We start from the raw sequence: 27,289 nt of genomic DNA on the forward strand, positions 1-27,289 counted from the left end.
TGGCCCAGCCAGAGTCCGGACTTGAACCCGATTGAACAGCTCTGGAGACCTGAAAATGGCTGTGCAGAGACGCTCCCCATCCAACCTGACAGAGCTTGAGAGAATCTGCAGTGAAGAATGGGAGAAACTCCCCAAAAACAGGCGTGCCAAGCTTGAAGCATCATACCCAAGAAGACTCGAGGCTGTAATCGCTGCTTCAACAAAGTATTGAGTAAATGGTCTGAATAGTTATGTAAATGTGATATTCTATTTTATTTTATACACTTGCAAAAATGTCTAAACTGTTTTTGCTTTGTCAATATGGGGTATTGTGTGTAGATTCAGGCTGTAATGTAACAAAATGTGGAAAAAGTCAACGGGTCTGAATACCTTCCGAATGCACTGTATATGTACGTTCACTGTGGGGATGACGTCGTTGATGCAGTTATTAATGAAGCCGGTGACTGATGTGGTAAAGAGCTCAATGTTATCAGATGAATTTGGAACATATTCCAGTCTTTGCTAGCTAAACAGTTTGGTAGCGTAGCATCTGCTTTGTCAGACCACTTCTGTACCACTCTGGTACTTCCTGCTTGTTTGAGTTTTTGCTTGTAAGCAGGAATCAGGAGGATAGAGTTATGGTCAGATTTACTGAAGGGAGGGCAGGGGAGAGCTTCGTATGCATTTCTGGAGTAAAAGTGGTCTAGAGTTTTGTCGCCTCTGGTTGCACAGGTGACATGCTGGTAGAAATGGGGTAAAACTGATTTCAGTTTCCCTTCATTAAAATCACTGGCCACTAGGAACACAGCCTCAGGATGTGCATTTTCATGTTTGTTTATGAGTTGATAGTAGTGGCTGCCTACACCATAGGATAATGCAAAATGATGATGCCCGACCCAGAGACTGTCTCAGGATGCGAAGGCCGTCTCCAAGCGATTCAGGTTCGAGGAGTCATTCAGCTCCCTACAGAAGATAATCTTCTGATAGATGGGTATGAGCACTTCTACTGTAGATGGACTCTTTACTGATTGTATGTTGTTTACCACACCACACTGTCTGTACTCCACAAGCCAAACTATATCTCTGTTTGCCTGCATTGCATTTCAATGAATTCAACTTCTGACGTTGTTTGTTTGGTTCCCCATTCTTTCACTTTCTGTTTAATATGTTTAGCTTGTTTGCCATTCTTTTCCTAATGTTCATACAGTATGTTCAGAATTCACAAGTCCAATTTATTTTGCTATCATAACTTGTATAAAGCCATTTGACTGTTTATTTCCACGTTTATTTTCCACGTTTTACAGATCTCATTTTCACTGTAAAATGTCACATCCGAATAGATCAATCTGAAAACATAGAACAATACCTCCTTGGAAGACAACATTTCTGGTTGTTCAGATACTGTACAGTACAACTGGAACCATTGCCTAAATGTTTCTCAAGTGATGGATATTAAGATATGGCTTTGGACTAAGCAATTACCAGTGTTGGGGTGTACTGAACGAAATGTGGTTCAGTTAGTAATTAAACTACATTTTGCACATTGTGGTAGTGCAACTCAATTCAAATATTTGTAGTGTTTTCAATAGTTAATTACTTTATTGCCATCTAGTGGTGTAGGTAACTAATGGAATGAAACACTACTTTTTTTTGCAAAAATAAAATATGGGTGAAGTAGGCAAGAATTTCCTTAATTTTCAGACCTGGCTAATTCTCACCTGAAACAACATTTTTTTTGTGTTTAATAGGATAAATTACACGTTCTGTTAACATCTTATTACAGAGTTATCTGTTCTTGCTATTTATATTCTATGACATTGCAGATTGAGTAATATAGTTTACTTAACTTCTTCCAGTGTGAAGTAATTGGTGGCTGGTAAACTCTTTTCAGAGTAGCTTCCCCAACACTGCCAATTTACATTATTCATCTGGAGAAATGTTATACTAGGAATATGTTGTTGTTTTTTTACCACTGCATATGACACAATTGCTGCTCTGTTATTGTCCTTTCATTCTCACCAGTAGGATGAACATTTTACTCAGGACAGCGCTGAGCAAATTGAATATGCATGACATTTTATGGACGTAGCACTTTTTTCATTTTCCCTGTATGTAAATGTTATGTACACAGTAGCATCGATAAACATTGGTCAAATCATCAACATTACTGTGGTTATTCCAAACCAAGAGGCAGCTTGTGTATGCCCTTTTGTCTAAATAAGTGTCCCGCACTGCACTCTGGTGCTTTTTTCAAATATGACTATGAAACTTCAATTCATAAAACTATGGCGACACCATGACTGATGACATGGGGACAATTGTAGCAGTTCTACCTACATCACACTGTAGTTTTGGTGACTGGTGAGCAGATCAGGAGGACCAGTTGCCTGTCTCAAGTCCTTCTGTCTTATTTGGCGGTGGTGTGAATGTGAGAAGGTCAATACGCTGACCCTCTCTAAGCTGCAGCACTGCCTGCGTTAAATTCCACCTAGTGGCGCCAGGGAAAGAGAGAAGGGTACTTACTGTATGATGAACAACAGCATTCAATTGCATTATATGGATCAATCAATTTCCTCTAATTTCCTCTGTATTTATATAGAATAATATTGATGAAGAGTACCTACCCAAGTGTTTGGGGGTCTCTTACTGAGGATGTGTAGAGGTAGCCACCATCTTTAGATCCTGTCACTGGGATTTTGATCTGAAACATAAAAAGTAATATTAATATCTTGCACACAGTGATGGATAATGGTAATGCTGGTGATGCTCCTAGTTGGTTCCCATACAGGAGGAATGACCCCCAGAGAGCTACCTCAGCCGTGTAAGGTTCCACCCGGTTGTGTCGGTCAGACAGGTGGATGTTGTGGACCTTCAGGGGTGGTGCTCCCAGACTGTCCATGGCTGTCTGGTTGGCTTTCAGCTGCTCCAGGGCTAGACGGTGGTAGTCCGACCGTGAGAAGTTCTCTAGCAAAGAAAACAAAGAGTGGCAGGCAGAAATATTTACATGAGCACATTTTGCTTTCATTCACTTTCTAACATTAAGAACCCTGAATTATCCATGGCAACACCTACACTGAGTGATACGTACTTTGCAGAAGGTAATACATTGTGCCGCATCCAGCACCAGTCAACAAGGTGGTGTAGATGGCCATCTGCTGGAGTTTGCTTGTGGAGACCCTCATGATTGTTGCTTAGAGTAGCAAACTCACAGTACCAGTGACAAGAATATCCTGGAGAGTGGACTGTTTGATGACAGACATACAAGTTATAAAGACGTTCTCCAAAATGTACAAACTCCACAAAACCATCCCACATTTCATCAGAATCTTTGAGTCAAAAGGAGCATACATTCAGATTATTTGCACAATTGATCATCCAACTCATGAAATAATCATATTTATTTTGGATCTGTTACTCTTTATTGTCGTCTTTATCAAATCTGTTTTGTTAAAGGGATAGTTCACCCAAATTACATTGGTTTCCTTACCTTGTAAGCAGTCTATGGACAGCAGTCCATGCTTTGGTTTTGTTTACTTGGCCACTGTTTTAAATGCTAGCTTGTTAGCATGTTTGGCACAAATCCAATGTAAATCAATGGTACCTATATTAACATTTCCGTGCTTCATGTCCACATCATCTGTAAGTAACTTCATTGAGTTACACAATACATTTTTGTTGATTCTTTAGTATGATTTTGACATGAAGCACAGATTAAATCAAAGCATGGATTTGTGTCCCACCTTGTCCATAGACTGCTTACAGGGCAAGGAAACCAATATATTTCTTTCTAATTATGGTGAACTATCCCTTTAAAGCTAAGATCTTTAGTTGAAACAATAACAAAGGGTCGCCCCGCCTGTGTTTTAGTAAAAAGCTGAGTGATGTGCCTGTAGAAATGTAACTACTCTCAAATGTATAGACATAGCTATGGATGCAAGGACTGACCATCCAAGATAAACATAATTATAGATTTAACAATGTTTTGAGGCTATACAGTGTTGACATTTACATTGCTTACAATTATTAGGCCTAAAACAAGCTTATATTTTAAGTTCTGATGGGGTACGACCATTAAGTAAGCTCATGAGGCATTTATTAGTCATATTCCTCAATAATCAATAGCCTTATTATCTGATAAGTACAAAAATGGATGTAGCAACTAAGGATTTTAATTTTAAGGGTAGGTCAGACATTAAAATGACAGTTTCCTCTTTTACTGACCACATTCTGTGTGACTGGGTGCAGTAGGCCTATAATTGTACAATGAAAGAACGAGGTTTGGGTAGGAAATTATTTATATATATATATTTTAAAGTGGGTAGGGAGAGAGTAACAGTCCAGTGTCTTGGAGCAGAGAAAGCCAAGACAAGACTACCCTGAGAACCCACTTAAGACCTGTACACAGGTACAAATTTGCACAAAATACAGTGCCTATAGAAAGTCTACACCCCCTTGAGCCGTTTTCACATTTTTCTGCCTTTAATGAAATTTAAAAAGGGATTACATTAGACATGATTCACAGCTGTGACAGCTGACAAAGGTGCTTCCACCAAGTACTAACTTAGGGGGGTAGAGACTTATCAAATTTGGAAAATGTTCTATGGCTTTCTATCACTTTGAAAATGTAGAGTAGAGTAGGTTGTGTAGATCTGTATGAAAACAAATATAACGTAATCCTTTTTAGATGTAATTTTCTGACAGCAAAACGTAAACAGTTTAAGAGTGTAGACTTTCTATAGGCACTGTATTTCTTAAAATGATCCCCTACAGTATATTCATATTAGTGTCAATCTATACTGATCAAAAATATAAATGCAACGTATAAAGTGTTGGTTCCATGTTTCATGAGTTTACATCCTGTTAGTAAGCATTTCTCCTTTTCCAAGATACCCCATCCACCTGACAGGTGTAGCATATCAAGAAGCTTATTGAAACATGATTATTACAAAGGCTCACCTGGGGCTGGGGACAATAAAAGGCCACTCAACACAATGCCACAGATGTCTCAAGTTTTGAGGGAGTGTGCAATTGGCATGCTGACTGCATGAATGTCCACCAGAGCTGTTGCCAGACAATTTCACGTTAATTACTCTATCAAACGTCGTTTTAGAGAATATGGCAGTGCGCCCAACCGGGCCTCATAACCACAGATCAGTGTAAGCAGGCCAGCCCAGGACATCCACATCCAGCGATCACCTAACGCCTACGGGATTGTCTGAGAACAACCACCCGGACAGCTGATGAAACTGAGGAGTATTTCTGTCTGTAATGAAGCCCTTTTGGAGGGAAAAACCCATTCAGATTGGATGGCCCTGGCTCCCAAGTGGGTGGGTCTATGCCCTCCCAGGCCCACCCATGGCTGCGCCCCTACCCAGTCATGTGAAATCCATGGATTTGGGCCTAATGCATTTCAATTGATTGATTTCCTTATATGAACTGTAACTCGGTAAAATCTTTGAAATTGTTGCGTTACAATTTTTGTTCAGTAACGTTATAGGTTAGGCTTCTTGTGACATCGCCATCTAGGGTATTCAAAGTGTAATTAGTATTTTGCGGGTAAGCGCAACCAAGGATAGCACTGTAGCGCAGCCTTGGAAATTCATTCAAGCAAAACGTTCTTGTAGCCTGGTGTAGGCATTTCGTACGAAGACTTTTACGACCAAATTAAATTTAGAGGAACATGCACTACTCTAAAAATATAATTCAAAATGTACATGTACAAAATGTACAAAATGTAAATCTACAACAACAGTTCAATTAGAGACTGAACTGAGGACATTCATGCTGTATTTATGGGAGTCGCCATATTGCTGCCTAAACCTACATCTAACCTAAAGCTTGCTTGAGCTGAAACCAGTCATTGGCTGAAACACAGCCATACATTTTAAAATACATGTAAACGTTATGTAAATGAACGAAAATATAATAATTACCTAATGTCGTAATTTGTTTTTATAACAAAACGTACAACCACATAAGAGGCGAGACGTCCATATCACGTGATGAAACTTCACGTTCTATGTACACGTCACACGCAAGCTGTCTTGAAAAAAAAGTGTTATGAAAGTTGTTACACAGTTATATCACAGCGACAAGAGCTCGACAGTAGCATTTTATTCACATAAGCGAGTCATCTGCGTCAATTTACTGTCGTCGAGGGCAATACAGAAAGTAGGTAAGGACATCATGCTTGTATGTAAACCAGTTTTAATTAGTGCTGAATGCGGAACTCATTCAACAAGGACAGCATTGCGCATTGTTTCCAGCGAATTCGTGAAGTTGTACGTGTGTTACTGTATTTGTTCTTGATGTCATGCAGAACATAGACTTACCATTTTCATGTCAATTATGAAATTCCTTGTCTAATTTTTAAGTTACTTGTGTAAATCAATGGAGACCTCGAATGTTCCTATTATTTGTAATGATTTGCATTTGTAATTTGTAATGAGCAGCACCCCACCCTAGTTCTAGTTTATATATTTGCAATATGGATACCTTGAGATGTATATAGCTATCGCGGGGTCGCGGGGCATCCCACCATGATAGCTAACGTTAGTGTACTCATTATTACACTGCACCATTTTAGGTCTGATAGGAAGGAAGCCTTCATCAACTGTGTACATTGCACAAAGACCTTAGATACGTCCTGGAAATACAGTGCATTCGGAAAGTTTTCGGGCCCCTCGACTTTTTCTACATTTTGTGAAGTTACATCCTTATTCTAAAATGTATTAAATATATTTCCCCTCATCGATCTACACACAATACCCCATAATGACCAAGTGAAAACAGGTTTCTAGAAATGTTTGCAAATGTATTCACACACACACACACACACACACACACACACACACACACACACACACACACACACACACACACACACACACACACACACACACACACACACACACACACACACACACACACACAAACATATTTACATAGGTATTTAGACCCTTTGCTATGAGACTCAATTGAACTCAGGTGCATCCCTTTTACATTGATCATCCTTGAGATGTTTCTACAACTTGATTAGAGTCCACCTGTGGTAAATTCATTTGAACGGACATGATTTCGAAAGGCACACACCTGTCTATATAAGGTCCCACAGTTGACCGTGCATGCCAGAGAAAAACCCAAGCCATGAGGTTGAATGAAGGAATTGTCCGTAGAGCTCCGAGTCAGGATTGTGTCGAGATACAGATCTAGGGAAGGGTACCAACACATTTCTTCCGCATTGAAGGTCCCCAAGAACACAGTGGTCTCCATCATTCTTAAAGGGAAGAAGTTTGGAACCACCAAGACTTCCTAGAGCTGACCAGAAGGGCCTTGGTCAGGGAGGTGACCAAGAACCCAATGGTCACTCTGACAGAGCTCCAGAGTACCTTTGTGGCGATGGTTGTCCTTCTGGAAGGTTCTCCCATCTCTGCTGCACTCTACCAATCAGGCCTTTATGGTAGAGTGGCCAGACGGAAGCCACTCCTCAGTAAAAGGCACATGACAGCGCACTTGGAGTTTGCCAAAAGGCACCTAAAGGGGATTCTCTGGTCTCATGAAACCAATAAATATTTGGCCAGAATGCCATAACGCTTGAATGCCAAGCGTTATGTCTGGAGGACACCTGGCACCATCCCTATGGTGAAGCATGGTGGTGGCAGCATCATGCTCTGGGAATGTTTTTCAGTGACAGGGACTGGGAGACTAGTCTGGATCAAGGGAATGATGAACGGTGCAAAGTACAGAGAGATCCTTGATCCCTGCTCCAGAGCGCTCAGGACCTCAGGCTGGGACGAAGGTTCATCTTCCAACAGGACAACGACCCTAAGCACACAGCCAAGACAACGCAGGAGTGTATTCGGGACAAGTCCCTGAACAAGTCCCTGACGTGAACCAGATTGAACATCTCTGGAGAACCTGAAAATAGCTGTGCAGCGACGCTCCCCATCCAACCTGACAGAGCTTGAGAGGATCTGCAGAGAAGATGGGAACAAATTCCCCAAATACAGGTGTGCCAAGTTTGTAGCGTCATACCCTGTACTCGCTGCCAAAGGTGCTTTAACAAAGTACTGCATAAAGGGTCTGAATACTTATGTAAATGTGATATTTCAGTTCTGTATTTAATACATTTGCTAAAATATCTAAACCTGTTTTCACTTTATCATTATGGGGCCACTCTGTTCTTGGGGACCTTAAATGATGCAGAAATGTTCTGACATTACACAATCCTAACTCGGGGCTCTACGGACAATTCCTTCGACCTCATGGTTTATATAGACAGGTGTGTGCCTTTATATAGACAGGTGTGTGCCTTTCCAAATGATTTCCAATCAATCAAATTTACCACAGGTGGACTCCAAGTTCTAGAAACATCCCAACGATGATCAATGGAAACAGGATGCACTTGATCTCAATTTCGAGTCTCATAGCAAAGGGTCTGAATAAATAAGGTTTTTTATTTTTAATACATTTGCAAACATTTCTAAACACCTATACTGTAACAAAATGAGGAAAAGTCAAATGGTCTGAATACTTTCCGAATGCACTGTATGTTGGCTTTGACAGAATTGAAAGGAGCAAGACACTGGTTTCTTTCCAACCATTTCCTTCCCAACTCCCTGTTCCTCTCTGCTGTCAGACATGTTTGGTTCAGTAGTGGTGGGCATCGGGACAGCAGGCTTTGTGAGGATCAGGGACATGCTAGCCCCTCTGCCTTCCAGTGCAGCTGAGAAGCTCAGTGTCAAAGGCTTCATTTCCAGGTGAGGCACCAAGACATCTCATTGTTTGCTGACAGTAAAAAAACAAGAGAAAAACAATGGTTGCAATATACGAAATAAATAGAAACACAGCAGTGTGTCCAGGTGCTGGTTTTGGCAGGAACAACTAGTATTAACTTCTTGGCGCACCCATCCCTTTAGCGGGATCATTTTCGTCAACATGCGCTGAATTGCAGAGCGACAAATTCAAATAAAATTACTAAAAATATTAAATTTTCATGAAATCACAAGTGCAATATAGCAAAACACAGCTTAGCTTGTTTTTTTTTTTTTATTTAAAAAAATTAAAATAAATTTTAACCCTTTTTCTCCCCAATTTCGTGGTATCCAATTGTTGTAGTAGCTACTATCTTGTCTCATCGCTACAACTCCCGTACGGGCTTGGGAGAGACGATACACAACCCAACCAAGCCGCACTGCTTCTTAATACAGCGCGCATCCAACCCGGAAGCCAGTCGCACCAATGTGTCGGAGGAAACACCGTGCACCTGGCCACCTTGGTTAGCGCGCACTGCGCCCGGCCCGCCACAGGAGTCGCTGGTGCGCGATGAGACAAGGACACCCCTACCGACCAAGCCCTCCCTAACCCGGACGACGCTAGGCCAATTATGCGTCGCCCCATGGACCTCCCGGCCGCGGCCGGTTACGACAGAGCCTGGGCGCGAACCCAGGGACTCTGATGGCACAGCTGGCGCTGCAGTACCAGCTTAGCTTGTTGTTAATCCACCTGGCGTGTCAGATTTCAAAAAAGCTTTACAGCAAAAGCTATCCAAGCGTTTATGTTAGGACATCTCTCTCAGCAGACAAAACATTACAAACAGCTAGCAGAAAGTCAGAAAAGCAATAAAATGAATCGCTTACCTTTGATGATCTTCGGATGTTTGCACTGACGAGACACCCAGTTACACAATAAATGTTCCTTTTGTTCGATAAAGATTATTTTTATATCCAAAAACCTCCATTTGGTTGGCGTGTTTTGTTCAGAAATCTACAGGCTCGTGCATGTCATGACCAGCAGACAAAAATTCCAAATAGTATCCGTAAAGTTCGTAGAAACATTTTAAATGTTTTTTATTATCAATCCTCGGGTTGTTTTTACAATAAATAATCAATAATATTTCAACCGGACCGTAGCTTTTTCAATAGGAGAGAGAGAAAAAATGCTCCAAGCTGTCCATGTCTCAAGGCTTAAAAATCCTTATTTAACGTGTCTTCCCCCACTTTCATCTACACTGATTGAAGTGGATTTAACAAGTGACATGAATAAGGGATCATAGCTAGCTTTCGCCTTCATTCACCTGGTCAGTCTGTCATGGAAAGAGCAGGGGTTCTTAATGTTTTGTACACTCAGTGTATATTTGCAGTGCAATGACCTTTGTTGCACTGAAAATATGAAATAAATAAGCACTGAAGTCAAGGTCAGTCGCCTGTCATTTTTCACTGTGCGCTTTTTAACTTTTGTAATACTTCAATATTGTAGAGTGAAGCGATTAAAATCATATTACGTGATCTTGTTTAATGGTGATATATAATCACTGACCTGTCCTGTACTCGATCATAGAGGCAGCAGCTGGGATGTGTGGATGACCATGTTGCCTGAGTCGTGCACACTGTAGCAAACCTTTACACAACGGAACAATTCAACTGTGCTCTTGACAAGTTCATGTTTTTTCAAATCACTTTTCCCCTACTGAATACAACTCTAGTGCTGTCTTCCCATAGGAGGACCCTAGAGGAGCAGCAGGGAGTGAAACAGATCACTATCGAGGATGCCCTGAGGAGAGATGACATAAAGGTGGCCTTCGTCTGCACTGAAAACGCTGTGCATGAGGAAAACATCAGGTAAAACTCTCTCACTGACCCCATGTCTCTGACGGTCCTCTGTGGTAGTTGTTTAGTCACCCCGTCAGTTTTGTTTCTGTCTGAAGTGCTCTTACACAACAGAGCTATAGTTTCACCATGTTACAAATCACCACTAGGAGTCAGCACTGGAACACGTGTCAAGCTTCAGTACACTGTTGCTTTTCTTTCTCATTCCACTGAGGCTCAGTCTGTAGGTTAATTAACCATTCTTTGAACCTGGTCCATTTACCAGGCCCTCAGACAAACTGTCTAACAGTTGCAGTTTATAAGCTATGTATTATACAACGTTGGGACACACAGTAACACGACAGTTTAGCAAGTTGTTCAAGATATCGTCCTTGACCCTCATAGGTGCTTCATTGTAAATCGATCAGGTAACATCTGAGGCGGTTCCGGAGCTGTATCAACAAATGTCGCCCGGGGGGCTCCTCTGGCGTTCACATTATCCTGAGCAGTCTCCTCCCTCTCCCACAGCTGATTACAATATGTGTAGCTGTTTGATGTCTACCTCTCAAACCCTGGAGAGCATGACCAAGGCTACTGCTCTCTAAGGGCCCCTCATTATGACTGCAAACTGTAGCGAAAACACACTCTTAAATGATGCTTTCTACTCTCCCTCTCACTGCTAAATGTTAGGAGTGTACAGAGAGGCTTAGACGGGCTGTTAAAGAATGGAGAGTTATTTTAGGCTGCTTAATGAGGGGTGTTGAGAACATTGTCATCATGTTTCACTGCTAGACAGTTCCAGGCTAACGGTCTAAATGGAACAGCAGGTACTGTCCTTCATACTGTAAAGGAAAGGAAAAGTAAAGGGGGGGGGGGGCTGAAATGTTCTTGAACGACTTTGTCATACAGGATACTTCATTAACTTCTTTTGTTGTCAATTTAATTGGAATGTTTTTGAGAAAGTTACAAGGAGTTTAAGAGTGGTCAATGTGAAGTTTTCCAAACTCTGAACACCCTGGGTTATTGAAACATTGACCAACGGCTCTTACTGGGAAGTTTGGGATATTAAGTTACATTTGAGTTGTGCATCTCCCTAGTACAGAAGTCTTTTTAAATCGTCTTCATAATTTGTACTAATGTTCTGTTGAAGCAAGGTCTCTTTGACACCCTTCTTGGCTACTCAAACAAACTCAATTATCCTATACTATTTTGCATGTTCTAATGGAGCACAGGACATTTCTGGAAGCTGGGAAGCATGTCTGTGTGGAATATCCTATGGCCATGACACACAAGACTGCCGTGGACCTCTGGGACCTGGCTCAGGAAAAAGGTGAGCTGGACATAATCATTGGGAGAGATTTATTTTGGTTAATTCGAAGTGTATAGAGAAGACATGGTGAAGTATTGATGACATTATGGGGATGATGTAGTAGACGCGTATCTTAACTAGTATTGATCACCTATGTATTTAATGTTCTATGTCTACTATGTACCTAGGAGTGGTCCTGCATGAGGAGCACATAGAACTCTTGACAGCCGACTTTAAGCAGCTGAAGAAGGACATAGCAGGGAAAAAGCTGGAGGAAGGATCCCTTCACTTCACAGGTGAGAGACAGACTGGGACAGGGAGTAAAGCACAAATACACAAAAATCCCAGCACCACTGAGGCATCACCTCAAATACAACACTGATACATCACCTAAAATACAATACTTGTTACAGAAAATAACTGCATAACATGTATCAATTTGATGTACATCGTCCAGGTCACAGGGTTCGGAATGAATATTTCATTCCAGAGCTTTTGATATAGTATAGCTCCCATCAAAGTGACTTGTAAAATGTTGTTTTCTCAGTCTCCACAGTACACCCATTTAGGTTGATGTGAAAGAGAGCCAGCCTGTGGAGTGAGGCAGGCAGACAGATCTCTGGTGTGAAATACGGCAGGGTGTTATTGATGAAGTCTAGAGGTGCATGTCAAACAGCACCCTATTCCCTACATAGTGCACTATTGTCATTGGTAGTGTACTACATAGTGAATGGGGTGCCATTTGGGATGCGGACTAACTGTTCTATTCATCAGAGCACTGCTGGGGAACAAGTTAGTTAATGCATATGAATGGGCTTCTCCTAAAGCAGCCGTGACTGAATAATAAATCATAGTTCTCAACTTGAAACGCTCCACACAACCTCAGATGACAGACAATATTTTATAGCGGCTGACTTTTGACTAAGAATCGTAGCGGAGAGCGAGTGGAAGAGCCAGAGGGAGTAGTGTCTGACATTTGAGTCAGGGCAGTTTTAGGAGTTGGACTGTAGGAGGCAGCAAGCACCAAATGAAATATAACTGTATATTTTGGGAAATTCACTTCAATGGTTCATGTTAATTTTATGCTTTATGGTGTTATATATATATGCGCACCACAACAGTGTATGTCCTGTAATGTGATGAGTACAAAATCAATGCAAAATGTGTGCTAACCAGTCCTAAATGTAACCAGATGATGATTGACAATGAGCCAATGGATTACATGTCCCTTTATACAACTACTTCTGACTGTAGTGTTCCTGTGTGCTGTCTGATAGGAGGTCCTCTGAAGCCGGGCTTTGGGTTTCCAGCTTTCAGTGGCATCGCCCGGCTTACCTGGCTGGTGGATCTGTTTGGAGAGCTGTCTGTCACCGCTGCCAGCATGGAGGAAGACCAGGAGAATAAGTACATGAAGATGACCACTCAACTCATGACTAAAGAGCAGAAGTATGTACTGTACATTAGAATCAAGTAATAATATCAGATAACGTATCCTTCACAACACCTCAAACCTAGCTATTCAGCCAGCCTCAAACATAATTGCCTTTATTACATCTAAAGAAAATACTGGTAGTCCAGCCCTGAAACTTTGGTTTAACTATAACCTCCTTGTAACATCTTATGGTTTTAATACAGGCCTCTCACATGGATTGAGGAGCGGGGTCCTGGCCTGCCCAGAGTGAAGAATATCAACTTCCGCTTTGACTCATGCACCATGACCCAGCTTCCCCCGGCTGCCAGGGAGCCGGTGGGTCTCTTCATGCAGGACCTGGTGCTCTTCAGTCAGAAGCTTCTGGGCCAGGTTCCCCGTGACCAGCTCCATGCCGAACGCCACAGGGTCCTCCACTGTCTGGAGCTGGCCGACCGCATCCAGCAGCTGAGCCAGCAAGGCCAGGGATCAGCCCAGGACGCCTAGAGACACAGTGGGGTCCCAGCCTACCGGGGGGCCCCAGCAAAGTTACAGTAACTTTTCCAAAATTCCCAGGTTTTCTAGAAATTATGTTTTTTTTTCTTCTCAGCCTACTGGTAGATGTCCAAGCGCACAAGATCCGGTCATAAATAAGCGTAACCTGCTGAACTACTGACAGACGCACTCGTAACGTCTTTGCAATGTTAAGGGATTTTATTCATAAATGAGGGAAAGGAGATGTGCGATGCCTTTCAGAAACAGATAGGTCTCTAAGGCATGTCAGCTTATTATATTAGGGTTAGGCTGTTACTCACAACAGACCTCATATGTACTACATCTTCACATTGATAAAAGGTCCATTAATAGTTTGATGTTTGCATTGTGTCACTTATTCAAGTGAATCTACATTACATGTACTATAACATTCTGGTGGTTGAACACAGCTCATGATGTTTTAGCATTAGCTGGTGGTGCTTTTATATGTTCATTACTTATTTATCTTATGACATTTGTTGGCTTATGTTGTTTAGCTACCGTGCACTCAGAAGTGGAAAGCAAAACAGTGTCATACTGATCCTTGCATGTTCAAATCATTCACTCTCTACAATAGGTGTTTGCCTGATACCTCAGCTAAATATGGCACGGATTAATATTTAGATAGCTCTGGCAGGTGAAAGTGTGTTATTTACACTGCAACTTCAGTTGTCCAAATGTTGTTAGACTGCAATTGGCACATCTGTTTTAAAGTATTATTTGATTAATGTTCATCCCTTGGAGAGGGAGTGTATTGTCATGTGTTGACAAATTGACAGTGTTGCTTTATTCTATTTATTCAACCATAAAGCACCATTTGCATTTACAAAGACGTGACGCCAGGGCTGAAAACACTTCCCTGGTGTTAGCACTAAATAAATCACTCTTGTGATTGTTCTTGCAACAAGCTTCCCTTCCCCTTTTCTCTCTGTTTCAAAACTAATTTTGCATGGCTGATGGTGATGAAACTTAAAAGACAAACACAAAAAAGAGTATGTGAAAACTTGAACTGTACACTCCAAAAAGTCTTAAGGTTGCAATTCGATGGTAGAATAAGTCCTCCTGTTCTTTGTCTCCCCAGTGACTATCCCTCTGAATGGGGCCACAACAGAAACCAGTATTTCAATGGTCTCCAAATTAGTGTTGTATTTAATTCCGGGATGCTGACAGACTGAATTGGTGCCTTATTGGCCTGCTCATTTCCCTCGATTGTTAACATCCATGTCAGTCCCATCTAATGATATCTATGGTTCCATCCCGTGTCACACAAGTACACACTACCCAGTGACACTTAACTGGGTGTCACTGTAGTGTTATTAGCAATTTATAGGGATCAGTTGAGGAGGGAGAATTGTGCTGTTATATTGGATTATAATGCCTGAATGTTTACATGTTTTGAGTGTATTGTAATGGTATAGTTTGCTGTACGATTCATAATTTGCTGGTATCCATATTAATAAAGTGTGCCTGATTGATCATCTTCCTGTATGATTCTGGCTTTTCCATGCTTGATGAAATAGTCACCGTGTGCCATAATAGTACATACTTACAGAGCGCTTTTCAAGGACCCAAAGTCACTACAAAAACAAACAGATTAACAGGAGTCAAAACATCAGACTAAACAAGAACATGAATAAAGAGGGGGGTGGGCTCAAGAAAGGGATAGAGTGTGATGTAGGGTTGGGATTTGGATACGAACACAGTTTAGGGTAAGGCTTTGGGTTAGGTGATGCTCAGTATGGTGAAGAGAGTAGTGTATTTCTTTGTGTGTGTGTGGGGGGGATTAAGGATAGGCTTTGTCAAAGCGGTGGGGCTTCGGGATTGACTGAAAGATGGTGATGGACTTAGAACCACAGATTGCTGGAGGGAGGAGCGACCCTGGAGAAGGCCCTGCCGCCCAAGCTTTGCCATGGGGATGACAAGGTGGCCTGCTGTGATTCACACAGGAGTGCACGTGTAGGTTGGTAGGGGAGAATCAAATCAAATGCTATTTGTCACATACACATGGTTAGCCGATGTTAATGCAAGTGTAGCGAAATGCTTGTGCTTCTAGTTACGACCATGCAGTAATATCTAACAAGTAATCTAACCTAACAATTTCACAACAACTATATTATACACCCAAGTGTAAAGGAATGAATACGAATATGTACATAAAAATATATGAATGAGTCATGGCCGAATGGCATAGCCAAGATGCAGTAGATGGTATAGCGTACAATATATACATATGAGATGAGTAATGTAGGGTATGTAAACATATAAAGTGGCATTGTTTAAAGTGGCTAGTGATACATTTATTACATCAATTTTTCCATTATTAAAGTGGCTAGAGTTGAGTCAGTATGTTGGCAGCAGCCACTCAATGTCAGTCTCTCGGTCCCTGCTTTGATACACCTGTACTGACCTCACCTTCTGGATGATAGCGGGGTGAACATGCCATGGCTCGGTTGGTTGTTGTCCTTGATGATCTTTTTGGCCTTCCTGTGACATCAGGTGGTGTAGGTGTCCTGTAGGGCAGGTAGTTTGCCCCTTGTGATGCGTTGTGCAGACCTCACTTCCCTCTGGAGAGCATTCCGGTTATCATCGGAGCAGCTGCCGTACCAGGCGGTGATACAGCCCGACAGGATGCTCTCGATTGTGCATCTGTAAAAGTTTGTGAGTGTTTTTGGTGACAAGCCAAATTCTTCAGCCTCCTGAGGTTGAAGAGGCGCTGCTGCGCCTTCTTCACCATGCTGTCTGTGTGGGTGGACCATTTCAGTTTGTCCGTGATATGTAAACCGAGGAACTTAAAACTTTCCACCCTCTCCACTACTGTCCCGTCAATGTAGATAGGGGGCTGCTCCCTCTGCTGTTTCCTGAAGCCCACAATCATCTCATTTGTTTTGTTGACGTTGAGTGTGAGGTTATTTTCCTGACACCACACTCCGAAGGCCTCACCTCCTCCCTGTAGGCCATCTCATTGTTGTTGGTAATCAAGCCTACCACTGTAGTGTCGTCTGCAAACTTGATGACTGAGTTGGAGGCGTGCATGGCCACGCAGTCGTGGGTGAACAGGGAGTACAGGAGAGGGCTGAGAACGCACCCTTGTGGGGACCCAGTTTTGAGGATCAGCGGGGTGGAGATGTTGTTACCTACCCTCACCACCTGGGGGGCGGCCCGTCAGGAAGTCCAGGACCCAGTTGCACAGGGCGGGGTTGAAACCCAGGGTTTCGAGCTTAATGACGAGTTTGGAGGGTACTATGGTGTTAAATGCTGAGTTGTAATCGATGAACAGTAATCTTACATAGGTATTCCTCTTGTCCCGATGGGTTAGGGCAGTGTGCAGTGTGATGGCGACTGCGTCATCAGTGGACCTATTGGGGCGGTAAGCATATTGGAGTGGGTTTAGGGTGTCAGGTAGGGTTGAGGTGATATGGTCCTTGACTAGTCTCTCAAAGCAGTTCATGATGACGGAAGTGAGTGCTACGGGGCCGTAGTCGTTTAGCTCAGTTACCTTAGCTTTCTTGGGAACAGGAACAATGGTGGCCCTCTTGAAGCATGTGGGAACAACAGACTGGGATAAGGATTGATTGAATATGTCCGTAAACACACCAGCCAGCTGGTCTGCGCATGCTCTGAGGACGCAAGCGGGGATGCCGTCTGGGCCTGCAGCCTTGCGAGGGTTAGAAGGTCTGAGAAGGTTTTGTATTTATTATGAATCCCCATTAGCTGCTGCTTTAGTAGTTTAAACAGACAGCTCGGTGCATACAACATGTCAATACTTCCCACAACAAAAAGTGGTGATGAAGTCAATCTCTCCTCTATTTTGAGTCAGGAGAGATTGACATATGTATTATTCATGTTAGCTCTCCATGTACATTCAAGGGCCAGCCGTGCTGCCCTGTTCTGGGCCAATTGTAATTTTCCTAAATCCCTCTTTGTGGCACCTGACCACACGACTGGACAGTAGTCCAGTTGCAACAAAACTAGGGCCTGTAGGACCTGCCTTGTTGATAGCGTTGATTAGAAGGCAGAGCTGCACTTTATTATGGACAGACCGGCCCCCGTCTTAGCTACTGTTGCATCAATATGTTTTGACCATGACAGTTTAGAATCCATGGTTTAGTCTCCTCAACTTGCTCAATTGCCACATTATTCGTTACAAGATTTTGTTGAGGTTTAGGGTTTAGTGAATGATTTGTCCCAAATATAATGCTTTTAGTTTTTGAAACGAACACATTTCTAACTTGTTTCTTTCCACCTATTCTGAACCTGACTGCAGCTTAAGTGTTGCAGTGATTTCACTTGGTGTGGATTACAACAGCATGTTCCAGTTCCCACCAATATTCAGCAACTTCTCACAGCCATTGAAGAAGAGTAGGACAACATTCCACAGGCCACCATCAACAGTCTGATCAGCTCTACGTGAAGGAGATGTGTCACGCTGCATGAGGCAAATGGTGGTCACACCAGATACTGACTGGTTTTCTGATCCACAACCCTACTGTACCTTTTTTTTTTTTTTTTACATTTGCCCAATTTTGTGATTACGATCTTGTCTCATTACTGCAACTCCTCAGAAGAGGCGAAGATTGAGACTTGACAAGATCACAATTGGATATCACAAAATTTGGGAGACAGTCAGCTTTAATTTGAGGGTATTTTTATCCGTATCGTGTGAATAGTTTAGCAATTACAGCACATTTTGTACATAGTCTCCCCATTTTAAGGCAGCAAAAGTATTGGGACAAATTCACTTATACGGTATGTGTATTAAAGTAGTAAAAAGTGAAGTATTTGGTCCCATATTCATAGCACGCAATGACTCTACACATTTGTTGGATTCATTTGCTGTTTGTCTTGGTTGTGTTTCAGATTATTTTGTGCCCAATAGAAATGAATGGTAAATAATGTATTGTGTCATTTTAGAGTCACTTTTATTGTAAATAAGAATAAAATGTTTCCAAACACTTCCACATTACATTTACATTTACATTTAAGTCATTTAGCAGACGCTCTTATCCAGAGCGACTTAATTACATTAATGTGAATGCTACCATGATTACAGAAAGTCCTGAATGAATCGTTTATAATGATGAGTGAGAAAGTTACAGAAGCACAAATATCATACCCCCCAAAAATGCTAACTTCCCCTGTTATTGTAATGGTGAGAGGTTAGCATGTCTTGGGGGTATGATATTTGTGGGTCTGTAACTTCTCACTCATCATTATTCCCAATTCATTCAGGATTATCCGTAATCATGATAGCATCCACAGTAATGAAGAAATATTTAGAAACATATTCTAATACATAATAAAAGTGACTCCAAAATGACAGGTGAGACTCACGAACACACACGTGTTTGTTGTTTTGCTGTAGGATGCTCACAGGCCTCACTAGACTGGTCTGAAGCTCCCCCAGTACCGGTGAAAAAATGGATGGAAGTATATATAGAGACTGTTTAGTGCCAAAAAGAAGAAGTTAAATACATGTAAAAAATAATAATGAAAAAGTGTTTCCTAATCTTTCTTATTTCTCTCAGATATAGAACAGACTCTTCCGAACAAACTTCCTTCAGATTTTTTTGGGGGGGACTGTCTGTTGTTCCATGTAGTGAATCTGTCATTCAATGCGTTTGCATGGGCAGTAAGGCCAAAAATCATTTGTAATCCAACATTTTTTATACAGTACATATATATTTCTTAAAACAATCCCATATAGCTATGTAGTACCAGCCACCCATCCTTACAAACCCTTGCTCCCACAAGCCAAGATTATCACCACCTCCCATCCTTGCCCTCTCTTACCCACCCAGGCCTAGTTTATCCCAACCTCCGTCTCCCCCCCCCCCCATTCTTCTCAGACACATTTACACCCCTCTATACATTTACTTATCCATTCTCCTTCAATCACACACAACATACACCCTATACCTCCGCACACCCATTCTCTCCCGCCCGCCCTCCTACACATATTCATATTCACCCCCCTTCACTCTCCCATTCATATGCACATACACCACCTACACATACACCCACTCATACATACACCCACTCACATATTGTCTCAATTTACGATAAGCTGGTCTTGGGAATCACTGTATGTAGCCAAGTATACTTGTCGCTTTTTATGTGTTCCCTTTCATACCCATAGTACTGTCATGAATCGGAGTTGAGACTTGATACCTTTTTCCTCCAGTGACTGTCTGATCGGAATGAATCTCTTGTGTTTTTTCCTCAGTTTAGCAGACAGGTCCTGGAAGAATCGAATGGACTGACCATGGATTTTGATTTCCTTTCCCTCCTGTGCCTTCAGAATGTTGACTTTGGTCTTATAGTTCCACAGCTTAAAGATGACCATACAATGATATTTAACGTTCTTCTGTTTCAAGCTGATCCGGTGGCATCGCTCCAGATCTTACATCAATGTCAGGCTCCTCCGATATCGGCATGATCACGTAGCTGGAAAGGTCTCATTTTTCCTCATCTTCCAGTAGGAACAATATTCTCATATTATTTTGTCTCATTCTGGTTTTAGAGAATTTGAAGTTAGGGCCATTTAGAATAGCAATCACTTTATTCCTATGGTTCTCATTCAAACCCATGTTAATTTATGCCAATTTAAAATGTATAGTTCCAAAGATATACATAGTATCATATATCCTTTGACAAGAAATCTAAGTTGGGCCAGTCTGAACATCTTCTCAATGTGGGTTTGATTTTGACAGCTTAAACCGTGTATGAGAAAGGTCTAGAATTGTAGCTTTCTTTTGACCATTCAAGTCTATAGGCCTTTTTTTGCCATTGAAATGCATTGGGAGATAATTTAAATATTGTTATAGTTCAAAAAGTATAAATTCTCTAAAAAAAATCCTCAAGCAATCTGAGTTGGGGCAGTCTTAAATATTTAAACTCCAGAGATTTAACCTCTAGAGCTGGCTAAAGAAATATAATAATAATATGACTATGTAAGAAATCTAGAGTTGTGCTTTGCCTTCAGCAAGCACACCTAATGAGTAAACACTGTATACTCATCAAGCATGATGCCAGCAGACACTCTTGCCCGGAAATGACTTTGCCAGTGACAATCTCAACTGTGAAGAACAGATCAGCTCCAATTGCTTGACTGTTTGAAGCCACACCGATTGACAGCTTAAGATTTCAGGCAGGCAACCACCAATAATAAAGCATTGTAGAGGCATGCATGAGAACTATTCTGTATTGATGTTTCACAAGCACACAAGCTGTTGCAACCCGGACACAGGGCCAAGATACTGGTCTGAACTGAAGGATATATGGTTGCCAGGCGATGGACATGAGTGTTGCTCCTGCCTGTGCTATCTACTTCTGTTGTGAGACTCACAGAGAGTAACTGATGGCGATCAGAGAGAACACTGTGGGCTACTCATGAAACATTTAGACAACATGTAGACAACATTTAGACACACCCACACCAATAAGATCAGAAAATATATTCATGTATTACATCCTGCATTCATTACTCATTACTCTTACAAATGACAAAACCTCTATAGCAGGGGTATTCAACTCTTTCCCTACAAGGTCCCGAGCCTGCTGGTTGTCTGTCCCAGGTCTAAATCAGCTCCTGATAAGAAGAGAACAAATAAAAAGCGAACTGGCTTTGAGGTCCGGAGTTAAGTTTGAGGGCTCTATAGCATTGCGTTGCATACTTCATATGATTTGTGTGATCTAAATGTTGTTACACAGAAGTGACAGTGTGGAGTCATAGCCTGTCATGGGTTAAAAAAAATATGTTCTGAATGAATGGTCTGCGAGCGCTTTCAAGCACTGCTTCTGCGTCCGTGAGTGCAGTGTTCCTAGGGATACTGTAGGGGCGTGTCGTGTGGATTATGATCATCTTTACGCGTATGTGTGCAGAGGGAAAACACGTACGTTTGTAAAAATAATATGTACAATACGATTTGATGCTAAAGCTAATTGCCAGTGACGAACTCAACTGTGAAGAACAGATCAGCTCCGATTGCTTGACTGTTTGAAGCCGCACCAACCAATGGCACGGATTGACAGCGCAAAATAAACATAGAACAGTCGTGGCCCGTGGCTCGCCAAACTGCAAACGCACTATGCGACGAGATGGACAAAGAATGATTTCTATGTCTGATGAATTTTGGATTATCACGGTGTTTAGGTGAACAAGGCTACTGTCCGGTGTTGACATCTCGTGAATTATGGCAGTTCTGTGTGGAATCCTATTTCTGTTTTGGTTAGTGGATGAGGTGAGTATCAGATATTTATAGTCAGTAATTCAATCAATATGAAAGTGAAGAATTATTGCCCTCTTTTTGCTTCTGACTCGTTGGTCTCTCAAATATGAATTAAAGCCCTGGGGTTTATTGAATGTCAACATAACAATGTGCCTTGCTGCTGCAGAAATTGTAGGCTATTGAAAACTATTAAGGCGTATGAAAGTTAGGCAGTTATGTAAGGTTACATAAGTTAGTGGTATATCGAAGGATATTCTGTAGTAATGTATTAAGATCTATTTTATGTTCTTGAAATGAAACATTCTTTTGAAAAATTCCGCATTCATAACAATCTTACTGGGCTCATATTTACATCAGCCTGGATCAGTCATACCACAATATGCATTCATTTGGCCTTGTCTTGCCGCTGATCATTTGGTTCCATCAAATAAGAGACAACACACACCAGTGGTGGTTGGTGACGTTTAAGATGAGGAAGGATGATTTTTGTTTCATGAACATGTCCTATTACAGCATATCGGATGACTGTCATTCATATTCCATTCACCCAGCTCAATGTAACATCGATAGGTTTAGGCTACTACATGATATTCACATTTTCATGAGTTTGCTACAACCTAGCATATGAATGAAAGTTTACAATGTAGGTAATTCGGGTGGAGAGAATTTTGACTAATCAAGGTGACAGACAGTGCCACATTCAATGCCGCCTTGCACACTGTTGCGTGCACCAAGCTGATCTAGGGTGTAATCAATAGTCCAACATCTGCAAACAAGAGTTTTGAGTGGACAAATTCAGATATGGTTATACATGTTTCGTTATGTTTGCTTCTGTTTAAGAAAAGTTTTTCAACAGAAAAGGCACAATGAAAACACCCCTGATCATGCACAAATTCAATTCATTTTCATAGCAACCACATACAAACAGCTTCTTGTATATATAATTCCATCTATCTAGGTGAAGAAACCTTTCCAAGCCAAACCTTCATATCATGACCACTATCCGCTACACACAGCCTACATCATTGTCACGTCATAGTCAACATAGCTACTAGAACAAACACTTTAGTAAACCACTACAATCATGCAGTACAGTGTAGTCAGCAGCAAGCACTTTAGCAGTTACAACGGTGGGCCCTGGTGGTAATAAATTAATAAAACCAAAACGTACCTTAACTTGGAAGAGTTCCAGTGTTGGATACCCATAGCCAGCTAGCTAACATAGCATCCAAACCTGTTTGAGCCGGGTGTTTGAGTAGGCTAAATGAGATATGCATTTGACGCTAGCTAAGTAAGTGAAAGTGAAAAAATATATACTGTGAAATATAGTTAACTCTCTTTCTCTCTCTTGCTTCTCCTTAATTTTGAAAATTATTTATTTATTCAAAACTGTTCAACTATTGTATTTCTCTCTCTTTGAGTCAACAACTCACCACATTTTATACACTGCAGTGCTATCTAGCTGTAGCTTATGCTTTCAGAACTAGATGAATTCTCTGATCCTTTGATTGGGTGGACAACATGTCAGCTCATGCTGCAAGAGCTCTGATAGGTTGGAGGACGCCCTCCGGAAGTTGTCATAATTACTGTGTAAGTCTATGGAAGGGTTTGAGAACCATGAGCCTCCTAGGTTTTGTATTGAAGTCAATGTACTCAGAGGAGGACAGAAGCTAGTTCTCCCCTGGCTACACCATTGTGCTAGCCTAAAGAGTGCTGCTGAGACTACTGTAGACCTTTATGGCAAAACAGTGTGTTTTGATCAATTATTTGGTTACATAAATATATTTAGTATAGTTTTATCTAAAAACAATCACCTTTTTTAATGTTTCACAATCTTATTATTCTGAAATTCGCTGAGTCGGATGGTCTTCCCCTTCCTCCTCTGAGGAGCCTCCACTGACACACACACACACACACACACACACACACACACACACACACACACACACACACACACACACACACACACACACACACACACACACACACACACACACACACACACACACACACACACACACACGCACACGCACACGCACACGCACACGCACACGCACACACACACACACAGACACACACACGGCAGCTCTTCCTCTGCTAACTATTGTTAATTGTCACTGAGATGAAGCAGTGACAAACAGCTCTTTGTGGTCCTTTCCGTGACCACAAAGGCAGGCTCCAGTCCTGCTCAGGGGCTGCCTTTGTGTCCCCCTGCCATGACTGTATTTGGAAGGGACACCCTGCTAGCTGCAATTGAACGTGGACACAAACATCCACCTTGCAGGCTGGTGTGGAAAAAACGCTGGAGTGTTTCCCACAATTACTCCCATTAAACAAGGGCCAATGCTAGCTGGCTCGCCTAACAGGTCACACATGCCTTAAATGGTGATGGAAAGACATCAAACAAAGTGGACGTCTCATCATCATACAAGCCAGAGCCTCAGAAAAGAACACAGTGGAATAGCTTGTGATTATGCCCAGTGAGGGCAGTAATAGTGAGTCCACAGCCTGTTTTTCTCCAGTATCTCATTTAGAGGCTTGTTATACACAAAGCCCTGGGCCTGGTCTGACAGAGGCTGCATTGTATGTGTGCAGAGTGGGTTCTGGTCTCGTCTGGACTTTGCAGTCAGCGGTTCACAATCATCTTGAGTTGGCCTCTGAACATAGAGCATGAAATAGAAGTTTGGTTCATAAAATATGAACTTTGCTTAAGTAAGTGATATTTATAATACCAATGTTTATGACAAGACAACCAAGTCCTGTTTGGTGGTCACATTTGGCACATCACAGAGAAATTCAACTACAAGGAAGTCACATGGTTGACATGTTTACATGCCCAACACAATGGCCATTCAACATGTTCTCTAATTTCTTATCTGCCTTTCAAGATGATTTTATCATGATGCTTCATTTTCCCCTCTGAGATTGGTCTTTGATTTCCTACCAGCAACTATAAATCAATGACCAGTTTTCCTCTTCTCATATACAGTGCACAGCTTCCAAGAAGTACTGCTGGTATTTTGAAGGAGGCTACCCAATCTATTTCATGTAAGTATATTGCACATGCACATGGGTAACATAATTCATCTGGACACAGACAAAATTACATTGCAGCATACTGTATAATGGTTAATAGTAAGGCATTAATATTGTATAAGACATATTTATTTGTTTTCAACCTTCTGCCATTCAGATGAAACTGTATGTGAATTTAAAGAGGGCAGTCTATTGATTCCCTCTGGCTTGTTTGAAGGCCGGGTGGTGTTTGGTTAAAGGAAATGGTCCCTGGATGTGGATGAATACAGAGAAATAACCCAGGTTGGTAACGTTATTATGAGTCAATACCAGCCTTTGACTCACTCCACTATCATAGCAGACTCATTTTGGCAGTCATTCAAAAAGCATGCCGTCGAAGCGACGAAGGGAAATAATGAATAAGCGGTAGCTTTTCCAAATCCAATCATCAAATCCCACACAGCATCTCGTCTCGAGGACCTGACCCTAGGCATCACAGTGATTAGGGTTTGGCTTCTAGGATGGACTCTTTTGGTGGAGAATACCTACGTCACTGCCTACATTGATAAGGTGAAAAAAATCTGGGGACTCCCAGCAAATCACCAGGCAGATATGCCAGAATGTCGGGATTCAAAACCAAAGTTTGCAGACAAAACCTTTGCAGTGGTTTTAGTTAAGGTAGTTGATGCAAACTAGCCACTTGCGAAATGCACTCATTATACATAAGCTTTGTGATCTCCATCTTGCTAGCTACTATTTAGTATTTTATTTAAGTGGAAAGGTAGTGACGTAGGCTGTGACGTAGTTCCTCTATGCCTAAGAACTCCATCAATGAAACCAGACCATAGTCACTGTGTTGCCGAGGGTCTGGTTTTTGAGACTACACAGCATCCACTGGGTTGAGACATCACATTGGAGAAGCTCTTTGACTTCTATCTAAATCATTGAACTAATGGGCTAATAATTAGTCTTCAGACAGAGTCTTTGCAATTCTAAAAACATGTTAGCCACGAGGCTGGCTGCAGAATTCTACCACTTGCTTTTTTAGAAAGGCCTCATGTTCAATGTATGAGGAGCTTTTAAAAATGCACTACAGTGGTGGTGCATCAGTAGGAGTTATAAAAAATGTAAAGCCTAAGGATGGAGTTGGAGTTATGGTAGGAGAGAGAGGAGAGCATTGCTGGGAGTTAGTATGCTGCAGTGACTGGGGGATTTGGATTGAATTGCCTCTGTAAAATAGTGCACACACAGATCTAATGAAATACAGTATATTGCAGGGCGACTGTGGAATTGAAATAGTGCACTATTAAGAGAATGCTGGCTCAGCTCTGTGCCCTCTCCTAGCGGTGTGCTGCTAATGACTTGTGTAATGGATGGCCTTAATGCCGAAAGCCGGAAATTCAGCTCTCACACTTATAGTACTGCTGGTTTTAAAATGCAGTACAAAATACTGACAGAAGGAGAGGGAGTATTTCCAATGTTGTGGAGGATTTGTCATGGAAGTGGATTGCCGTCGATTTAGCTAGAGGATTTGGATGTGCAGTGCAGATCAGTGGATGATGAACATTTCTCTGAAATCTGTAATGATGCCATAGATCATATCTCTTCTATGTTTAAAACTGAAACTGCTATCTGCCCTTGAAAAACATCAGATACCGCGGCTCTCTGCGCATTGCAGATCTGAAGCCTGGTACTGCCAAATCACGTCTCTGCCTCACACAATAAGCACTGCCCCATCGACATAGAAAAAACTATAAAAGTCATTTGTTAAAATGAATGAGTTTCTACTTACTTCAATGACTAAGTATGCTTCATTCTTACCTAAAGGTTCCTATATTTAACGTATAAAACATTTTGTGTGTGTGTGCGCGCGTGCGTGCGTGCCTGCGTGTGTGTGTGTAGAGTAGTCAAGTCACAATGAGAGCATGTAGCAAAAAAAGGAAGGGAAGTGCTGCTAGGGTAAACAATAGTAGGTCTTTGTAGATAGGTGTTCTTTGGTAAAACGTTTTTTTTTTAAATCATCAAAGAGAAAGGAGGACCAAGGCACTCTTCATATCATTAATTAAAATGCCTTTATTTACATGGCATGTTCAATGGAACAAAGACTTGAAAACTCTTGGTTCTGTTGAACCTACCATACAAATAAAGGCATCACAATGAGAGCCATTCATCATCAGCTCTCCTGCATACAGATGCTGACAATTGATCAGTCGGAAGTCAGAAGTTTACA

At 41.7% G+C, this 27,289-nt stretch overlaps 3 protein-coding genes across 4 annotated transcripts in view; 2 read left to right on the forward strand and 1 right to left on the reverse strand.

The window, feature by feature from the left end:
• Positions 1-1,095: 1,095 nt before the first annotated feature.
• Positions 1,096-5,992, reverse strand: LOC124009328 (cytochrome c oxidase assembly factor 1 homolog). The gene is made up of 5 exons (XM_046320996.1): positions 5,913-5,992; positions 3,068-3,221; positions 2,792-2,943; positions 2,604-2,680; positions 1,096-2,467 (listed from the first exon to the last, which is right to left on the reverse strand). Exons 2-5 carry the CDS (start codon positions 3,159-3,161, stop codon positions 2,350-2,352), a joined length of 441 nt encoding a protein of 146 aa, XP_046176952.1. The 5' UTR covers positions 3,162-3,221; positions 5,913-5,992; the 3' UTR covers positions 1,096-2,349.
• A 7-nt stretch (positions 5,993-5,999) lies between these two features.
• blvra (biliverdin reductase A) lies at positions 6,000-15,296 on the forward strand. 2 transcript variants are annotated; one of them, XM_046320994.1, is made up of 7 exons: positions 6,000-6,154; positions 8,618-8,738; positions 10,479-10,598; positions 11,798-11,895; positions 12,063-12,170; positions 13,152-13,320; positions 13,510-15,296. In XM_046320994.1, exons 1-7 carry the CDS (start codon positions 6,040-6,042, stop codon positions 13,787-13,789), a joined length of 1,011 nt encoding a protein of 336 aa, XP_046176950.1. In that variant the 5' UTR covers positions 6,000-6,039; the 3' UTR covers positions 13,790-15,296. The 2 variants fall into 2 exon arrangements, with proteins under 2 accessions (XP_046176950.1, XP_046176951.1); XM_046320995.1 differs by having other exon boundaries at positions 6,013-6,150.
• Positions 15,297-21,626: 6,330 nt separating this feature from the next.
• The window catches only part of LOC124009393 (vesicular, overexpressed in cancer, prosurvival protein 1-like), a 28,460-nt gene continuing 22,797 nt past the window's right edge, over positions 21,627-27,289 (forward strand). Inside the window, exons 1-2 of the mRNA XM_046321187.1 lie at positions 21,627-22,056; positions 25,034-25,092. Coding sequence (XP_046177143.1) covers positions 22,009-22,056; positions 25,034-25,092 — 107 coding nt within the window. The 5' untranslated portion in view covers positions 21,627-22,008. The remainder of the gene's footprint in view (positions 22,057-25,033; positions 25,093-27,289) is intronic.

The sequence above is a fragment of the Oncorhynchus gorbuscha genome, linkage group LG22 (assembly GCF_021184085.1).
Source record: "Oncorhynchus gorbuscha isolate QuinsamMale2020 ecotype Even-year linkage group LG22, OgorEven_v1.0, whole genome shotgun sequence".
Classification (NCBI taxonomy): Eukaryota; Metazoa; Chordata; class Actinopteri; order Salmoniformes; family Salmonidae; genus Oncorhynchus; species Oncorhynchus gorbuscha.

What these genes read in the sequence shown, in the direction of transcription:
- LOC124009328 (XM_046320996.1), bottom strand. Translation starts at nt 3,161, where the DNA reads ATGAGGGTCTCCACAAGCAAACTCCAGCAGATGGCCATCTACACCACC. An exon ending in TGGAACCTTACACGGCTGAG is followed by an intron (nt 2,681 to 2,791) that starts GTAGCTCTCTGG and finishes TTTATGTTTCAG; the next exon opens with ATCAAAATCCCAGTGACAGG. An exon ending in AGAGACCCCCAAACACTTGG is followed by an intron (nt 2,468 to 2,603) that starts GTAGGTACTCTT and finishes TGGCGCCACTAG; the next exon opens with GTGGAATTTAACGCAGGCAG.
- blvra (XM_046320994.1), top strand. Translation starts at nt 6,040, where the DNA reads ATGAAAGTTGTTACACAGTTATATCACAGCGACAAGAGCTCGACAGTA. An exon ending in GTGCATGAGGAAAACATCAG is followed by an intron (nt 10,599 to 11,797) that starts GTAAAACTCTCT and finishes AATGGAGCACAG; the next exon opens with GACATTTCTGGAAGCTGGGA. An exon ending in CTCATGACTAAAGAGCAGAA is followed by an intron (nt 13,321 to 13,509) that starts GTATGTACTGTA and finishes GTTTTAATACAG; the next exon opens with GCCTCTCACATGGATTGAGG.